The 14,445-nt window shown below is 41.1% G+C and overlaps 2 protein-coding genes across 2 annotated transcripts in view; both read left to right on the top strand.

Moving 5' to 3' along the window:
• Positions 1-2,986, top strand: part of ctnnbl1 (catenin, beta like 1) — a 72,804-nt gene extending 69,818 nt beyond the window's left edge. The window contains exon 16 of the mRNA XM_087834123.1: positions 2,382-2,986. Within this exon, the coding sequence (XP_087690249.1) occupies positions 2,382-2,470 (89 nt within the window). The 3' untranslated portion in view covers positions 2,471-2,986. The remainder of the gene's footprint in view (positions 1-2,381) is intronic.
• Positions 2,987-7,766: 4,780 nt separating this feature from the next.
• LOC102782703 (V-set and transmembrane domain-containing protein 2-like protein) overlaps positions 7,767-14,445 on the top strand; it is a 48,704-nt gene continuing 42,025 nt past the window's right edge. Inside the window, exon 1 of the mRNA XM_006785286.2 lies at positions 7,767-8,095. Within this exon, the coding sequence (XP_006785349.2) occupies positions 7,978-8,095 (118 nt within the window). The 5' untranslated portion in view covers positions 7,767-7,977. The remainder of the gene's footprint in view (positions 8,096-14,445) is intronic.

The raw sequence follows: 14,445 nt of genomic DNA, 5'->3' as shown, positions 1-14,445 counted from the left end.
TTATATCGGGATATGAGATTTTGTGTCATATCGCACAGCCCTAATCACTGTAAACAAGGACAACTTTATGCACTTGGTCAGCTAAGGAGTTTAAAAGTGCTACTGGTTTTAAATAATGAGTTAAAACCAATTACCATGCCATTTAAGAACCATGAAATAGCTATTAATGCTCTCCCATACTACTCTGATAGATACAGATTTGTAGGATGTAGCCGTACAGTGGCCAGAAGGTGTGCTAGGCATGTCTGCATGTTAGCCCATTCTTCTTTGGAGAATCTCTCAAGCTTTTTAACATTAGATGGTCGTCTGGGATGGACCTTGATCTTCAGTTCACCCCACAGATTTTCAGTAGAATTCAGATCAGGGCTTTGTGCTTTGGTTCTTGTTGTTCTGGAAGATAAAAACGATGACCCAGACCAAGTTTACCTGCTGACTGCTTGAGGTTTATTTTTCAAAGTAATCCTATATCCTTTTTTCATGATTCCTTCCACCTTGACGAGATTCACAGTTCCAGATACACCGTGATCTTTGGGTTGTACACCTCTCCCTTCTTTCTCCAAAGAAGTCTACATAATCTTTCTCCAGGTTATCATTAGCGTGCTTCAGTCTGGCTTGAATGTGTCTCTTTTCTTGGTCTGCAACCTCACGGTCCATTCCTGTGCAGGGTTCTAGTGATTATCTTCTTTGGGACTACATTTCCCAACATGGCTAAGTTCACTCGTGTCTCTGCATTTGGTCTGGGGTCTCAAGAAATATCTCTCACTTGTTTTCTTTCCAGTGTCCTTGAAATAGTTCCCTTCCTACCTCTGCCAGGCTTGTTCTGTGCTGCGTGGGTCTCTTTGAATTTATAGTTGATACTTCTCACTCCAGTTCTTGACACATGGAAACACATTTTTTTTTGTATATCCATATCCTGCTTTTTGAGCATCAATGCATTTTTTTTAAATTCTAAACTGATTTCTTTTGTTTTTGTCAGAACGATGAAAAATTAAGAAACAGGTCCTTATAAAACCAGAATTAACATAATAAATAATTTTGCCTGTTCCTCTAGAACATCTGTAGACAAGTAGTATTCTTTTACAGTATCTCTTGAGGTTCATCCTCAGCCCTATTACATCTGTCACTATCCTTTATGTACAATCTAATAACATAAAAACATCCTTCTACCCTCAAAAGCAAAATCTTCTCTGTGTCTTTGGCAGCCATTCTTTATCCTCCTAAACCCTGCGGGCTCTTGTGAGGAAAGCCCCCCTTCATTCTCGTCTCTCTGAAGTGTCTCCCAGAGAAAAATAGTCTTTTTTTTTTATTATTTATTTATTTATTTTTTATTCCATCTTTCTGTCTCGACATCCCTGGGTTTAATGTGTAATCCCTGCCTCAGAGGCTGGGTGAGAGAGACGCCGGATGCACGGACTCCGCCGGGGCTGCGGCAGCTGCAACTTTCTGCACATTAGACTCACAAATCGACCGTCGCGCTGTCTCAGAGGGCTCGTGCAAGAGGCAGACAATAAAGAAAACAGTCAAATGTAGAGCAGTCCACACTTAAGTACAAGCACTGCACAATACACCTGGACCGGTTACTGAGGAAACAGGGTAGATTTCAGTGCAGCCACTGCTGCAGGGCGTCTTATTATAGAAAAGCCCTTTTCTTTTCTTTCTTTCTTTCCACAGGAAACATCCTATAATTTGACTTTTTGTTGAAAAGTGATGTACAGACTGAAGAATGTCTAGACTAGAGTGAAAGGCTATTTAATAACAAAATCCTTTTAATGCATAGTTCCCTTTCGCTTAGTCCTTTTAATATACAGAGAATAGCTTTCACTCTTCCTCCTGAAGTTACAGCGTCTCTGCTCTGCCTCTTTCTAATTATTCAGCATTTTAAGTGCAGGAAGCAGGCGTCATTGCCAGTAATTTCTAACTGAACTGCAGACTTGCCCCAGGGCCCTTGATGGTCAGTTTCTCAAATCAGCTTGCATGCATAATTCAAATTATATTTGTATTCAGTCAGTTTTAAATTAATCAGCACAAAGTAAAGCTGAAGTGAGGTGGTGTTTCAGGACCAGAGCACTGGTTAGTTTTTGGTGACTTTGACAAAAACCCATCTCATAAATTTTTGTTTTTCTGTGAATATCTTTGCATTTTTGTGTCTGTTTTATTGAACAAATGAATTATTGAACCTGCATTACTCTAATTAAACTTCTTCCTAAACCTGAAGTGTACGTTGTTTTTCTTAGCTCATTCGCCTCCTGTTCAGTGCCGGAGGAGGACCAATTCTGTCAATTTCTGGCTCCAAGCATGTTCTGTTTAACCGCAAAATTTAGAAGGCCCACGGCTGTGCTGTCAAGCCAACTAATCCTCTGATTTTTCTTTATGTATTGCAGAGTACGCCGAGAGCATCGGAGATGGAAAGAGTGATGAGTTCAAAGAGGCCGAGCGGAAGAGGATCATGGACCTCGCAGACAACTTCTAAGCTCACTTTTTCTCTTGCAGACGCTCATGCTTTCCCACCCTCAAACACGAAGAACCCCGGTGATCATCAAACCCAGAAAATTAATGATTAAATGAACAGAAACAGCTAAAAGCATTCAGTGGAGGGAGATTTGGTTTCATGTGAGAAAGAATTTAAAATTACAGCCCTAAGTTAATAATTTCCTTTTTGTCTACTTGTCTAAGTCTTGTGTCAGAGAATTGGTTCAGTTCCAAATAAGATGTTTACTGCAGACACAGTGGGAGTTGAGTTTGGAAGGCAGAAAATTGTATCTTGACTGAAACACCCAGCCAGCAAGACTACTCTCAGCAACAGTGCTGTTTATTTACTGAACTCTGGTGTTGGACACTGCAGGATAATCATGGACACAGATTTTAAACTCAGAAATTCCCCCCTCAAAGCTTTTTACCTGGCGAGTTTTTGTTTGGTCTGTTTTGTTTCTGTTTTTGTTTTTTATGGATTTAGGTGTAAAATATTTTCTAATAAAAACATTTGGTGATGGAATTCTGATGGCCATTTTGATTTTGATTAAATGTCGTGTTTTACAGCGTGGGATTGGCACAGCAAGCTGATAACAGTCTGTGCACATGAATTTCATTATGCCCCCACTTGGTTACTGTTGCACGGACGCGCAGATGGAGACAGCAAGCCTATATCTGCAGCCCCGTTCGCAATATTAGAATCCTTGCGGAAAGGCAGACCTGCTTCTTCTTTACTTGTCTAAACCCACCCACGGATGGATCGCAGCAGCCTCCCAGAGCTCTCAGCCCACTGCTGTTTTTCGTTGACGCTGATGCTGTTCACGCACATCAGTGAGGAGGTGGATTACAGTACAGCTGTGTACACAAACAGACCTACTGCATTATTGTCTCTGTCTTGTCCGCCAGGCTGCATCTTTGTTTGGGAGGGAAAAAAAACGTTATGAATTACATGTTAGCTGAGAGAATATCAGCCTAGTATCATCATTATCTGATAAGAGTAATTTCTATATAAAGACTGAATTTACGCTTTGGCGACAGTGGGAAGGAAAAACTAAATTTTAACAGGAAGAAACCTCCAGCAGAGCCATACTCCGGGATAGGCATCCCGGAGCTTGGGGGTGACCGTAGCTCAGGGGATTGGGAAGCGAATCTGTAACCGGAAGGTTCGTTGGTTCGATCCCCGGGCTCTCTGTCCTGGTCGTTGTGTCCTTGGGCAAGACACTTTACCTTACCGCCTACTGGTGTTGGCCAGAGGGGCCGATGGCGCGATATGGCAGCCTCGCTTCTGTCAGTCTGCCCCAGGGCAGCTGTGGCTACAACTGTAGCTGCCTCCACCAGTGTGTGAATGTGAGAGTGAATGAATAATGGCATTGTAAAGCGCTTTGAGTGCCTTGAAAAGCGCTATATAAATCCAATCCATTATTATTATTATTATCCATCAGCCGGCCACTGGTTGGGGATGAGGGGAAGGAGACAGGACAAAAGACACACTGTGGAATAAAGTCAGAGATTGGAATAATTAATGATTTAATGCAGAGTTGTGTATAAACACATGGGAATCTCCCAGAAACCTAGACCTATTGCAGCATCCCTAAGGGAGGATACAGGGTCACCCTAATTATTATTAAGTTTCATCAAAAAGGAAAGTTTTTAGCTTATCTTAAAAGCAGAAAGGGTGTCTGTCTTCTGAATCCAAACTGGGAGCTGGTTTCACAGAAGAGTGGCCTGAAAGCTCCCCCTCTTTCTTCTTTGTAATACATGAGGAACCACAAGTAAGGCACGAGTCTGAGAGTGAAGTGCTTCATTGGGCTGATTGAAAATAAAATTAAATACAATCATTTTGTGTTATTGACTGCAAATACTGGACAGGTTTTTTTTTTCTTCATAGGTGCAGAGGCAGAAGTTTAAGTGATGAACTGTGTTAGACTTGTGCAGGACACTTGTGTCGATTATGGTCATTGCTAAGTCAGGCCACACACCAATTTTAGATTTTAGCTGAGGATTCTTAAATCTAAAATATCCACCTTCATACTAGCTTTATACTTGATAGATGTTGGGAAGCAGGTGTTATGTCTAATTATATCTTGTTGAATTAAGTTGGTTAAATCTACAAAGAGCAATAAACCTCAGAGCCATATTTATTTAGAACATTGATACAGTTGCATATGGTTGTGCCCAAGTCCATCTGAGCCTATTAATAGATTTATATGAAGCAGTTATGTCAGGTTTCTGTCAAAACACTCAGACAGGGCTCAAAGATCAGAGCCTGTTCTTATCACAGGTAAAGATTTCTGTGCATCTGAACCATAGATGATGACGATTAAATATTAAGATTATTTGCAGATCCTGAATCTAAACTATTTGACTGTGGAGCACGGAAAGTGCTTTTCTACCTTGAAAGGTTCAGCCTCGGTTAGATTTTTTTTACATTGATGGCTTCTGGTTTTTATTACACTATATCCCAACTTTTGTTAGAAACGGGCTTACATTATCAATCACCCATTTAAGTACACCATGTCCTCTCCAGATCCTTGACCATGACTGCTGACAGGAGGCAGCAGTGGTGGGAGGGACTGGGTGGGATACTCACTGACAGCTGCCACATCTGCTGCATTTCCTAAGTGCCTTTACAAAGTCTAATATCACTCAGTAACAAGATGGGTAGAGCGGCGGGGCGTCGTTTGCATACCGTATTGGCAGAGGAGGCCCAGCCCCATGCATCTCCTATCAGTGATTATGACTGCAGCGTGTTTAACAGCGGTTGTACAGCAATTTCACAGCCGAGGGGAGGGAGAATAATTGTATTTTCCGAATGACTGAGTGCAAACACTGTGCACCACTGTGGTTTTGAGCTTTTCTCTTTTTAGTAGGGAAGAAGAAGGTATTCTGATATTGAGAGTGAGCAGAGGGATTGGTAAAGTTTGCAAAACAGACACCTAAATGCTTTGATATATATATATATAGATAGATAGATAGATAGATCTGCACACACATCAGATTAAATCTGTAAAGCTAACATGTAAGGCTAAATATAGCTCTGTAGCTAAGTCTTATTTGTATTAGCACTAATAATATTTAGGTTTGAAATGTTGGCATAATAAAAGCTGTGTATTTTGACCCTCAGTAAACATGGCAAGAAATAACAAGAGCAGGCTGAAAGCAGTGTGATGAGGGGGGAAGGATGGCAACAATCTATGTATACTGCCAGGCAAAATCACTGTATGCGACTTTCGCTAAACACATCTAGCAGGCCGGGAGTTGACATATTCAGTCATGAGCTCGCCCATGTAGACAGCAGACACTGAGTAAGCATACCGGTGGTGACAGGGAAAGAGGCAGGCTGGCTGTTTAACACCCTCTACCTATATTAATGGCTGTCTAAGGTAAAGGAAGAGACAGCAGAAAACCTGAAGCAGACAGGTGAGATTTGGTCTAATGACAACCGTCTCTTATTGGTTTTGAATTCAGTCTGCTGGCAGCATGGTGCCTTAACTGCCCCGACTGGTCGATCGATATTGGTGGGGTACATGTGGCCGTGAGTTTACACCACTGAAACGGATTTTTCCTTAAGCTCCCAGCATCATCAACTTTGCCTCATTAGCAGTTCGCATACATAAAGCTAACAGCACTAAAACTCGCAGGCTCGAAAAAAGTTAATTGCTCCTGTAGTCCAAATGCCGCTCTGCGCCAGAACTCAGCATAGGGGCTGAACTTATTGCTGCATAAGATGTTTCCACCAGAGTATCCACTCTCGCTCCCTACTGTGAAAATAGTTTTTCAGTGAGACCTGGCAAAATATTACTAGCACACATACAACTGTAAGTGTGCCCTAATGGCACCCCTGCAAAGTGACTATCAGGTATTACAACCAGAATGACAAGCAAAACAACAACAGTGTCCTCCTAGTGAGTTATGCTCTTGCTCAAGTTCTGTTCAATGTCCTACAAGCACCTATGATTGAGGGAAAAACAGGAAAAACTGAAAGAATGGTGTTAGTGGACAGGAGGAAAAAAATACTATGAAAAATTGTTTCCTGCCTCCAAAACAAAGAATGCATAGCTTTCACAAGGTTATTGGAACAAAACACTGGACAAATTATGTTGAACGGGCAATATTTGATAGAGAGTGCAATGCTACTGCATACTGACCTAAGACTAGAGGGGCAGCTGCCCCTTTAGCGACTTGATTTAATATTTCAACTGTGCCTTGTGTGAAACAGACCCACCACTGGAAAATAACACAAATACATATCTTAAGCTAAGTAATTCAAAGTTGTGAGCTAGACAGAAACATTAAACAAAATATAATAAAACATATAAGTTACATATGTGTATTCAAAGTAAAGTTTTAATTTATTTTTTGCACAATTTTTAAGACAAAAAAAATCCAGTTAGCAGAGCTGATAAGAAAAAAAAACACCATCCAGAGTTTTATGTTATTTTGGTTAACAAGGTGGACAAAAATGATGCTCTTGGCTGGGCTGCACTATATTGAGAAATCTGATCTCTATACTGCTCATGCGAACAGCAGTGAGGCTACATTTCAGCACCACGGACAGCTACACAATACGCAGGCAGCGTGCCCCTGACTTCAGTCTCTAAGGCAAACAAACCACACACCAAATCAGCGATGAAGCTCATTACTGTGGCTCTGCTAGTCTAAACAATGCAATGAATCAGTGAGCAGACTGTCAGCTACATCAAAAGAAACAATTATTTCCCACCACTCCTATTGGTAGTGAGTGGTTCACATTGGACGCAAGAGGTGAGCTATGACACCCCAAAACAGCGCCAATGTATGTGGGTGCACAGGAAACACTGGCGTGGACAGGAAAAAAAGCAGTTAGCCATATGTGGTTGCGATGCCCACTGTGGGCTCAGTTATTTCAGAGTTTAGCAGTGTGTGTGTACAGTGATAAAACGAGCCACTGGCTCTCACTATATGTAGTGAGAGCAACACTTTGTTTACCCAATCCTAATTTTTGATACCTCCCTTGCACGCTTGTCTGGTGAAAAAACACATCCGCGACGACATTAACTCATATTATGAAAACATTATAATACTAAAATACTAATTAGTTTGAATACTAGCTTAATAAGGGTTTTCAGCTTTTATTGGCCTCGCGCCGCTTCATAAAAGCGGATTTCGTTAATGACAAATTCAGCGTCATTAAGTTTGCTGAATGCTTGTAATATCACTCCTCTCATAATTGATATTCCCCACTGCAAGCCGCGGCACTTTCTAATGGGGGAAAAGTCTCCCTCCGCCGCATGTAGGACCGAGTGAGCGGAAGCAGAGCCACATTCACTCAGTCAGTCAGTCAGCTGGCACAGGAGGAGGCTGCGGCGACTTCCTCGTTATTTCTCGCAGGTATCCCACTCCCTTCGTCGCCAGAACAATCCTTCCGGATTAAACAACAACAAAAGAAAGAAAGAAAAGAGAAAAATTTTGTTTTCGACGTGCACTCCACTCGATGTGAAAAAGAGCGCGAGACAAAACATAAGCGAAATGGGAGCGTTCAGGGTGCTGTTGGGGAGTTTACATTACATGGGACTCTACATGCAACTTAGTGTCTCCACGAGGCAAGCTGGACACGGCGAGATAGAGAACCACATCTCTGGGAACGGTAGGTGTGAGCTCCGCTTCGGACTTCTTTTCTTTCATGGAAAAGGAGGCTGTGGAGAGGGTGGCACAGGTGATGCCATCTGCTCATATGCAGAGGTGGAATTAAACAAAAGAGCATCGCACGGGCTTGAGGCTGGTGCCGATGATGATGCCAACTAGTGCAAATGTGTGTTTTCTTTGTGTGTGTTTAGGTCACTAAAAGTGCTTCTGTTTGTTGTTGTTGTTGTTGTTTTTGTTTTTGTTTTGCGTTCATGCATAAAATTGGAAATACAAAAAGTGTTCATCAACCAGTCAGACAGCAAGCTTTATCATTTAAATTTAGACCATTTCCAGTAAAATCTGATTCATGTGATCACCATTTTAATGAGTTGTGATCTTGTGATGCATGGCGAGCCAGCCAGCCCTCATGACTGGCATGATTTTGTTTTCTCTGAGTGCTGCGGCTTTCCACCAGTTCTGCTCATCCTCCTGCCTCCTGATCGGTGTGTGATTCATCCCGCCAGAGGAGAGGTGATGCCAGCTGACAGGTGGATGTTAATATTCTCTTGTCATATCCGAGTAAAATCTTTACTGAGGAACCTTTGATCTGGCTCGGATCAGCCCCCCTTCTTTCTCAGCAGGAGCTTTCCTAAATGACCTCCAGGGTTTACACTCGGCTATGTCATAAAGTCAAACACACAGTGAATGCCACAGCTCCCCAGTTTGTCCTGGCAACTTTGGCTGAGCCTGCCAATCTCCACAGGTGTCATTTTGCCAGCTTGGCAGATGTGCTTGGCAGGGTTGTGTTTGTCTGGGTCGAAAAAAGAAGAAGTACACTTTTCTTTCAGTGGTAAATGTGCACTCAGACTCTAAGGCACGCCATTCGTAATGTAAAAATGCACCTTAAAACATGATTACATCAAAAATGAGATGCAAGGTCTCTCAAACAAATGCATAAATATAAAATAATGGAGAAGTGGCTGAAACCAGAGCTGTGAAAATGTTGATATTTTTGACAAAACAAAAAAACAAGAACAGAAAATAATCCTAAATATCTACAATACTCCTACAAATTTCACATTTGAAAGGTGTAATATGTAGGATTATTAGTTTAAAACGTTAAAAAGGAAGTGCCAGTTTCAACTAAATGTAAAAAAAGTCAAAACAATCAAAGACTTATTGTGAAAAGGATTTTATACTTCCTGTGTCTAGGGTCCAATTGGGTCCCTGTGGCATAAACATCATCACCGAACAGTATGTGCGAGGAACTAGTCTGCAGAGAATTCACATTACGGTGCACCAAATACGCATTTGCTCAGGTAGTGGACTTCAAAGAAGTATAACAGGAATGACTATTCAGCCTTCAGGTCTCTAGCTGTCCGTGCGCGCAACCGATCCAGGCTTCAGTCTGTAAGCACGCTAACTAGCTAGTGCTGGTCCGTTTTATAATGCTGCTGCGAACATAGCATAATCTAATTCTTCTGTCCAACATGAGAAGAAATAAGCAGCAGAGATCACATTCTTTTCCTTTACAGAGTCAATAATTCTGGCTACTTGTCAATCATATTGAAGGGCAGATCAATGATGAATGAAGTAGAAAAGCAGCAGATGCTGTATCTTCTGGTGAGGAGCCACTGGAGAGATTTTTTTTAACCTAGCACTAATGGCTGCAGGTATGCCTCCTTACACTCTGCTTACAGCACTTGCCACCCCTCACTGACACCCCGGCCATCAGCATCAGTCCGTGCAGAAGTCTGGAGGCTTACTTCCAGTAGCAAAAATAATTTGTGTAGCTCCACCAGCAGATCACCGTGCAGGTTTACTGTTGGATGATTTGTTGCTAGACATGAACATTGGTTGCAGATGTCCACGTCCAGTAGAGATTAAACTAAGTTGGGCTAAGACATAAAAGTTGCACTTCTTTGGGTCTGGAACCGCCACTGCATGCTTTTTTTTTTTTTTTTTTTTTTTTTGAAGCAACAGCACCCCCTTCTAGATTAACGTGTTCCACATACTGCACCTTTAAAAGTCAGCAAATTCACATTTTTTTAAATTGAATTTGATGAATGTGGTTCTGTAACAAGCTGAGCTGAACTCCTTAATGTGGTTTTATATATAGATCGTAGTCACATGTTAACAGGTGCTCATTTATGGAGGAAAAACCTTTGACCCCTCAACAGTTAACCATGTCACATGTTTTTGTTTAACGTTTACAGATGGATGAGGCTGTCCGTATCCACATATCATTAAGACGTTTGTCTGGGATCATCACTATCTCACTATATATTTGTTAAGGGGCTGCCTTAAGGTTGTACCTGCAGGGATCCAAATATATTGGATGCTCTGTGGTCACCACAGGGACTCCCTCTGGCAACATGATTTAGCAGCATCCAACCTGGTGTAAAGTCTGAGCTGGATTCTCATTATATACACCATTCATTAGATCCCGCACCCCCTTTGTAGTCACATCCTAGCGAAACACTAGCGTTTCAGCTTAAAATATTTATCCTTTTGTTCCATATGGACCAACATGAAAAATATTTCATGACAGGTCGCGGTGCATCTGTAAAATAAGGACTCTGACTCCTTACTTCAAGCTGAATAACGTGCTTGTGGGAAGACATATTTTAGGACAGTGGATGTGCAGGATTTTTATGGAAATGAATGTGTGCAGATACACTTGTTTTTGTTTTGTCCTGGGGGTAAAAATGAGAGAAAAGAGGAGGGCAACAAGAGATTTAAAACTCCTGCAGAACCAAGTGCATTACCAGATTCATGTAGTCTAGTTCCTAATTGAAATACTAAATGGCCTTGCAATGTAATAATTAGTAAAGCACGGTGCATAATACTGTGGTATGGAGTTAAGTCTAATAGGATTTTCAAATGGATTGTTTTTCATAATGAGTGAGGAGGGTAGGAGCGATGAAGGTTCAGCGATTTTGATGGGGATAAACCCACCTGTACTCAGTTAACACCTTTGTATTTGCAGAAGACAATTTTGCCATGACATCCATAGTTATGAGGTGAACTCACAGCATGAGCTGCACCACCGTGAGTCATGTTCAACAAATGGCACGACAGGGTCAACTGAGGGAAATCAAGAGACTTTCATTTTCTTTCCCATTTGGATCGTATTGGTGGTTTCTGAGCCTCTGGGGGTCATAATTCATCCTCGCTTTTACTTTCCTGCATGAGCTGTATACAAAAGAGTGGGAACGAAGAGAAGCAAATAAAAGTATCGAAAGAAAAACAGCCTTGAACTTTATGAAAATCGAGCAAGGATTTCCTGAGTACATCTGCCCAGACGCTGTTTTAGTCTTTGATGCTTTTCAATTAACTCCTAATTAGGAGGATGTGAAGCCATTATTCCAACCAATCAATTGGCTTCCAATCAGTGAGGGTAAATGAGCCATTGGGGGAAAATAACAATGTAAAACAAAAAAAAAAAGAAGAAAGAAAGTAATAAGAAAACAGAGCTCAAGTTTGAATAATATTACCAGAGCTGTCTATGTCTCATCTTTAACCCCTTTTATTCAGCATAAAACCTTTTTCTGAGGTAAAACAGGTCATGTTAAAGAATAGATGTTTATGAGCCTTCACTTAACACCATTCATTTATCTTCACAAAAGTTGACCTTTGCCACCAGAGAAACCAGCACACCTTTCCCATTAATAGATTGGATTAACTATTTTTCTCTGTTCAACAAGTGAATTACGCTCAATCATGTTTTATGGCTGCTGCACTGTCTTAAAAGGCTTCAGGCATGGCTGCCCCTCCACAAAGTGACAGTTATTTGAGAAGAATATAGTAAATGGGCGCACGAGCATATCCCCCCCGCCCCAAACAATCTGGCGCACATGCAGCCACAGACTGTGATGGTTACACCTCCTTTACAACTGTTCTTACCGACTGAAACGCCCTTTTTGAGGATTTGTTGCATTATAAATATAGGAGGTGCAGATGGGACTTTCAGTGAAGGCAAACTGGAGCACCAATTAATGACATCACAATACTGTTAGACTATTAAAAATTTAACAGCAGCCAACACAGTATCACTGGCAAACACTGCGCAGCAGCTTGCAGGGTTTACTCCTGTCTTCTATGGAATCGCACACCAAATGTCGATGTGTGCTCATCGCCGCACTCGCGGTTCGCATGTGATGGTGGTGACTCAGTACATGATACTGGGGCTCCATACATCATCTCTGCAGTGACTACAAAGAAGAATGGCTGTCGTAAAAAAAAAAAAAAAAAAATCCAGTCAGGTGCACTGAATTACTGTTACATATATAGAAGACTGAACTGGGTCAGCTAATATGGGCACAAATCCCAGTAGCACTGAGTAAACAATGCGTCGTATTTGCTTTTTCGGGAATAATTACCAAAACAGCTGCTTCATCTCAGAGAGATTTTGTAACAATATTCAGTTAAATAAAAGGTAATGAAGAAAATGAGAGCAGTGTTTCAGTTTTCACATCTGCTCCTCAGTCTGTTAGTGAGTCATACTTCAACTTTGGCCTCGTGACCGTGGGCCATGCATTTACTAGCCTTTCCAAGAGAACACAGGATAAATTCCTTAGACGCAAAATAAATGCACTGCACGTGTTACTGTTAAGTGCTAAATTTTACGGCTTATTAAGCCAGCCCCATGATTATAATAACATACTTTAATGGGAAAGCATTGATAAAGCATTTGGAAACTTAATGTGATTCTCGACATCATCCCCTGAATTAGCCATATCCTTCCTTTGAGTGGGTGGAGAATAGATCAGTAGCTGAGCACATTGAATCCTGTTTCCAGTCAATCAGCCAGAGCTTTGTAGCTGGGATTAGGAACACCGGTAAGATGTAGCCACCACAACTAACTGCCATGAGGAAATGGCAACATGCACGTCATCTTACAGAAATAACCACTCTTAACAGAGCTAAGCAACAAACTTCAGGTGATTACATCAATGTTGTTGTTGTTTTATGTCTCAGGCTGCTTTGTTAACACCGGGGAGAAGATGGTTTCCTGGGTTAATACATAGAAGGTGAATATTGGCTTCAAGAGCAAGGCATATCTTAATTTTTACAATATTCAACAAAAACTGTGATCTACAGTTTAAAGATCTGTTAAAGTTTTGTGTAACGAGTTAAAGAGGATAATAAATAGGATTCAGGACACAGGGTGTAGTGCGCTGTACACCCAACCCAACACTGCATATGGGGGTTTACAACACTGTTAATCAATGTGATTGATTTAGCAATTAACAGATGAATTGAGTGCAGGTTTAATAAGCATTTGTTTGAATTATTTATTTAAAAAATACTAAGCATTTGAGGTTGCTGGCTTTTTCTCTTTGGTGCCATCATAAATAAGATATGTTTTTTTTTTGCTAGTGTTGATGGGGAAAAAACAATAGCTTTTGAAAAACTGTAAAAATTTCAGTTTTCTCATAGACAACAATTAATCACTGAAAATCGAATTATTTGGAAATGAAACTATCAGCATTCCTTTGATGCACCACCATATACAAGCCTCTGTTTATTCTGCCTCTCAAATGATTAGACTGTGTCAATAAGATGGCTAATTTGACAATATGTGTTGGGTTGTTGTTTTTCTTCCTTATAGGTTTTGTAGCCTGAATTTCTCTGAATACTCTCGCTGTCTCTCTGCTACTGTCAGTGAATGTGCTGCACAGAAAGGGATTCAAAAATAGAAAAAGAAGGCCTGTGTCAGAACAAACAGGAAGGACGGGTGAGGGAGAGGGACAGGCTGACAGTTTTAAAGCTTGTTGGTGCTCAGCAGTAGGTAGAGCCAATGCATTTAGGTCCTGACCTCAGTATATACTCCTCACTGAGGAGACAAGTGCTGGAGGGCAGCCTAGGATAAACTACACAAAGGAGAGAACTTACCACTGTAGCGGCAGCTTCCCTCTGCAAAATACACAGCTTAGTTTTCTCAGGAGTTAAAAATCAATCTTTTTCATGTCTTCCCGACTTTGCCTGCACATCTTTTCGTGAGCAAAGTGTACTCAGAAAGGTAATTCGTGATATTTTCACATTAAGAGGCGCTGGTTCTTCCTGCTCCTCACCATTCGCTGATAGCTACGTCTTCATGATAGCTGTTTAATTTCAAGCACTGCCACATAGTAGTGGAAACTCGAGATTATTATTTATTATTTTGAAGTAATAAAATAAAATGTGAAATCTCTTAGTCGTAGTCATAGACGTAATCAGTTTGATGGGTCATGCTTCTTCCTAGGGGTGGCATAATTAACCCAAAGGCTCCTTCAGTTACCAAAAGCAAATAAACACCTAGGCACTGCTGAGAGTGAAAATATTTAGCATTTCTGAAAACCAACTCTCAAAACCTTGAGAGCTGCTTTA

This window comes from Neolamprologus brichardi, chromosome 20, assembly GCF_056152115.1.
Source record: "Neolamprologus brichardi isolate AB-2024 chromosome 20, ASM5615211v1, whole genome shotgun sequence".
NCBI classification, from domain to species: domain Eukaryota; kingdom Metazoa; phylum Chordata; class Actinopteri; order Cichliformes; family Cichlidae; genus Neolamprologus; species Neolamprologus brichardi.
Note: the sequence above shows the minus strand (reverse complement) of the source record. Positions and strands in the feature narration are given on the sequence as shown.